Source organism: Crinia signifera, chromosome 5, assembly GCF_055691185.1.
Source record: "Crinia signifera chromosome 5, ASM5569118v1, whole genome shotgun sequence".
NCBI classification, from domain to species: domain Eukaryota; kingdom Metazoa; phylum Chordata; class Amphibia; order Anura; family Myobatrachidae; genus Crinia; species Crinia signifera.
The window spans coordinates 264,668,604-264,673,879 of record NC_139221.1 but is presented as its reverse complement, the minus strand read 5'-3'; the positions used below and the strand labels follow the sequence as shown (position 1 = coordinate 264,673,879).

Here is a 5,276-nt window from a genome sequence, read left to right as displayed (position 1 = left end):
GGTTGAAGTGCTCACAAAAATCTTTCATTTGTATTGGTGTGCATAGGTTTACTTAAAAAAAAAAAAAAATTGCCTTTGGAGCAGAAGTTTGGATCATCAGTGAGGAGTTTGGTGGAGTGATGATGTTCCATTCAAGGAACAGAGTAGGAACAAACTGCAGGGGTGAAAATGGCACTTATTAGGGTTGGCTATTAATTCCATCTGTCACAAACCTGACAGGATGCAGACAGCAGCATCATCCTGAGGGATCCCAGTATGTAAGCATTCCCACCAGTAAGTCTATCCCTAATTGTCCCTCCCACAGGGTAACCCTAACCTCCCCCATTCCAGCAGCCTACTCTAACCATCCTCATAGTGCCTAGCCCCAGTACTTACCATCGGGACTGTTGGGGTTTCGCTGTCATATTCTGACTGACAGGATCTTGACCGTATACCCTTACTAGAGACATTCCACTTGCTTTTGCCACAGCTCATAGAATTGGTCTCATCCTATTCTTTTTACAGGATCCATTCTGCACATTTCGTCAAAGAAGCCCGTTTCTAGGTGACCTCTGACCTATGTACAGTAACAGGTACTTGGTACTTATGAAGTATTCTGGGATGACTGGAAAAAGGTTATAACTTTACTGCAAGAAGTGTGGCTGCTATGGAGCACAGAAATGATGGGTACCCATCAATTCCAGGGTTACCCTCCTGAAGCCCCATTTGACGGACACATTATGAGAATGCATGAGGCCTTAGCAAAGTGGACCAGCGTCTTTTGCAATAGCTACCAGTTGTCGTGTTCACCCTGATACAGAAAGATAGAGCAGAGGGAGTCTACACATCTGAGTAAAGTTATGACATTCTGTTTTTTTTATTTCATATATTCCCAATTTACAGCATAATCATGGTTATCACAAGTTCTGAAACCAACAGCAATAACTGATTTATTTCTATATTTCAGCAGTTGCACTTGTACAGTATGACGACCTACACATGGAAATTGATGTTTATTTTAGGAAGTTACTGTAATACAGTATTATCTAGATCATTCATAATAATATTCATTTACATACACTAGCGCATCAGTGCAATAGTCATTTACATACAGTAGTGCACAGATAAGGCACAGAATAACCCAGGATATATACAGAACATACTGATTTTATAGTTATCTTAAATGTCATTCATAGGAGAAATATATTAATTAAACCATCATTTTACAGGTGCTAATAAAGATGACAGAAATCAGTGTCATTTCAGGAAGGCTCATACAAAGCGAGTCATAGGATTCTGCGGCATTCACAGCATTCAATAAGATGGATCTACCAAAAACATTTATTCTGCTCAGAAATAAGAACTTGTAAAATAACAATATAAATATACAGTATAGTATGACGCGGTCTTACACTCATTTCTGCTTACTAAAATAAATGCAGTGGTCATAGCTGGGAAAAAGGGAAAGGATTATTTTTCAGTGGAAATTTCAGTTGATAAAACGGCATTTTAAATTCCATCATCGTTTTCACTGATGGGTCAAGTCAATGAAGGCAGTAAATCATTTATGCTTCTAACCTTGTTACTTAGCATAAATATACAGTAAGTGCATTTGATAATTCATTTTTTGAACCAATGACTGTTCAGCCACTATATATACCTGCTATTATATCACAGCTTGAGCCGTTATACCACATGTGCATAGCTGCTGTCATTATTATCAGCTCGTCCTTACTGTACAGTACTGTGGCCACATCTATGCAGCCCATGCATATCCTGTCCCTACCCCCTTAGGGGATGCAGTTGTAATCACAGACAGAATCCAGCATCACAGATGCACTGACCAAATAAGCACAAATTGCTGCCCAGAAACGTTTACATCCGACTCTGAATGAGGCCCTGCGATTGCGGCAGGTGGGTATTTAGGTCAACATGCATTGGGTCGACCACTGAAGGTCGATACCTGAAATAGGTCAACATGGGTAAGGACGACAGGGTCGGAAGGCCGACACCAGCATTAGGTTGACAATGGGAAGGTCAAAAGGTCGACATGAGTTTTTCACGGTTTTTTGTCCCGACTGTTGGGCACGGTAGCTCGCTATGCTCTGCACACTATTTTATTCCTGCTCTATGTCCACTTGGAGAGTAGAGTAGGAACCTTGAGGACCGGCGTCATCAAAACAAAAAGATGAAAATCTGTGTCAACCTTGCTACTGTCGACCAGGTTGACGGGGTGGCGTCACAAGAACTCGGTAACCTTACTGAGTCAACTAGAATCACCCCCATAGATCAGTACAAGCCTCCACGAGGACCTGTAATACCAGACACAGCCACTGCAGAATATATAAAGCACCTGACTTACACTGACATCACCTTGCAACATGGATAATTAGGCCGAAAGACACTTGCATTGGAAAGTCACAAAAGAATAAATTATTTACAATTCCAGAAACCAATTCCTGGTAAATATTGGTTCATACTGTAATCATTTACAATTTTGTGCATCTACTGTTATCTTACTTATACTACATATACATTTGCCTTCAAGAAATCACATGCACATATAGGGCCAGATGTACTAAGCTTGCAAAGTGATAAAATGGAGAGTGATAAACCACCAGTCAATCAGTTCCGAAATGCCATGTTACAGGCTGTGTTTGAAAAATGTCAGGTAGGAGCTGATTGGCTGGTTGTTTATCACTCTCCACTTTATCACATTTTGCAGCTTAGTACATTTCGCAGATAATCTGCCGCTGTAAGTGTAGCCATGAAATCACGCTGGCACAATACGCACTTCATGTATCCAAATAAGTCAATACAAACAAGCCTCGTTCGCTCTGTGCTTTGGTTGTCGCGGTGGGGGTTTGTTTCATCTTATCTGAGGTCTCTGAGGTGGTGGCATAGTTGGTTCTAGCAGAAAGTAAAACATAAAAAAGTAAGACTACATTACATACTTTGTCTTAGGCATAGTGAAACGAAACGTACAAAAAACCCCATGGATGACATTTTCATTTCTCAGCATACTGCAGTTCACATGGGCTACTGTATGTACACCTGTCTGACAGATTACTACTAGCACCCAGACCTGTGCTGCAGTATAATGAGTGCCTCACATATATAATGGTATAGGATGAGTGTATCTAGTTAAAAAGGTGATGGCTCAGATTGTAAAGTCAAGCTATCATATAAAACATATATAAAGAGTATACACACAATCCACATGTAATAACAGACAAATGAGCACGTCACAGGTAAATTACCTGACACAATGACAGTAATTGAAGTGGGGGTGTGCTGCTGAAAACAGGGGGGATGGGGTGTGTCCACTGGGGAGAATTGGGGGTTGTTGCGGTAAAGCCAAGAGATACTGTGGTGACACGAGTCCAAGTGTGCCCACAGGTGGTAAGGCTGCAGCATCCCGCTAGCCTGTATCTGGTGCTTCCTCCTTAGATGATGTTGGTGGTGTCCGGTAGTTAGTGTGCTTGATGTGCAGGGGATGTTTTACGCTGCTATGCCGGTCCCCTGTGGAGTGTGGGGACCGGCGTACCAGCGTAAAACCTCCCCCCGCACATCAAGCACACTAACTACCGGGCACCACCAACGTCATCTAAGGAGGCAAGGAGAGAGTTGTGATTTGTGTCTGTGTTGTCTGTATATTGCAGCGTGTGTGGGGGTGATGAATTCCCCTGACATGTCTGCCTAGGGGGGATGTTGTCTATGGTGGGCTGTTCTGTCTATGAGGGGCTATGCTGATTATGGGAATCTGTGCTCTCTATCTATGGGGGGGGGGGGGGTCAGTTTTTATTGGTTCTGTAACAACATATTTTCAAAAGCCTGCATTTGCCACTGTATCTCTATGTTATCTGGTGGACCCAGTTAACTCAAATCAATATGGTGATTAGCCCCATGGTTCTAAAAAGTATCCACCAAAATAAGAGGCATGACAATTAGTGAGCAAGTATTACTAGATGTAAACATGAGAAGCATGAAGCTATGTCCTGAATTAGCAGATGCCATAGTAATGGATTTATATAGAGAATGACTTCCTGAATTTATATGCTGGGACCAATTTACAGCATATCTCTCCTGCGCAAAATCAACATGAATGGGGTCAGCTGGATGTCGCCATCATCTGTCCAGCAGATATTTGCCGTTATGGCTGTTTTATATTGTGGCTGAGTCTATTACATTTCTAATAATCCCACTTGTAGCATAGATGAGATTTTCATACAGTAACTATGGTAAATATATGGGGCAATTACAGCCACTTACAGTCAATAGTGCAGTCAAAATCCCTAAACCACAGCAAACATAATATAAAGTACTCTAGGCCACATGACTTATGTGCTCACAGGAAAGAACATACCAGCAGGGCACTTGCTGGGGTAAATCCGTTGAAATGGTTCAAAGTGTTCTGGAGGTGGAAAGTCCTCCACTGAATGAAAGGTGAATTTAGATTCAAAGTCATCTGTACAACAAGAAAATGAGAGAGTCAAATATATATATTTTTATGGATACAAGTCCCACCCACGTTAGCCCACTTCATTTTGTGCCAACATATACTATGGTATTACCAGATGTGGGGGATCCAGTTAAGGTGATCTGAACAGTTTGGGCCAGATGCACTAAGCTTCTAAAGTGATAAAATGGAGAGTGATTAACAACCAACCAATCAGCTCCTGTCTGATATTGTTCAAACACAGTCTGTGACATGGCAGGTAGGAGATGATTGGCTGGCTGGCTGTTTATCACTCTCCATTGTATCACTTTTGAAGCTTAGTGCATCTGGCCCTATATCTTCAGTGTAAACAGTTGAATATCAATGTGTAGTTGCAATGCAGCTTTGACACAAGGCTGATGCCCCATTTGGTGGGTGGTGGAAGGCAGATTCATAACTGACAAAACAGCCCTCTTTCCCTGCCTGCCTGCAACAGGGAAGGGGGGTGGGACCCAGATCCCCCATGGGTCCCTCAAACAGACCAGGCCTGGGTCAAGAGTACCCCAAAGGCACCACTGCCCATCGATTGTCTTTCTAGATATTGTTGATCTTTTAATCCTCATCCATCAGACATCCCAGTTTGAGTTTATGTTTATTTTTTTTAAAACACTGAATTTTAAAACCTATTTTACCTTTTTACCTAATAATTCTTTAAGAACACAGGGTTTAATTTAGAGATGGATGCAATGTCAAAGTTTCCCGATATTTCGCAAAAATATCCTGGAAACCCTTACAGTGCATGTGCAAACCCAAGTGTTCGTTGGCATTCGCAATCACATACATTACAGTAGACTTGAGA

The 5,276-nt window shown here is 41.8% G+C and overlaps 1 protein-coding gene across 2 annotated transcripts in view; it reads right to left on the bottom strand.

Annotated features, from left to right (window-relative positions):
* Positions 1–2,684: 2,684 nt before the first annotated feature.
* Positions 2,685–5,276, bottom strand: part of WIPF3 (WAS/WASL interacting protein family member 3) — an 86,285-nt gene continuing 83,693 nt past the window's right edge. For both annotated transcript variants that reach the window (XM_083188959.1, XM_083188958.1), the window contains exons 7-8: positions 4,346–4,447; positions 2,685–2,889 (exon numbers count right to left, since the gene is read on the bottom strand). In XM_083188959.1, coding sequence (XP_083045085.1) covers positions 2,849–2,889; positions 4,346–4,447 — 143 coding nt within the window. In that variant the 3' untranslated portion in view covers positions 2,685–2,848. The remainder of the gene's footprint in view (positions 2,890–4,345; positions 4,448–5,276) is intronic.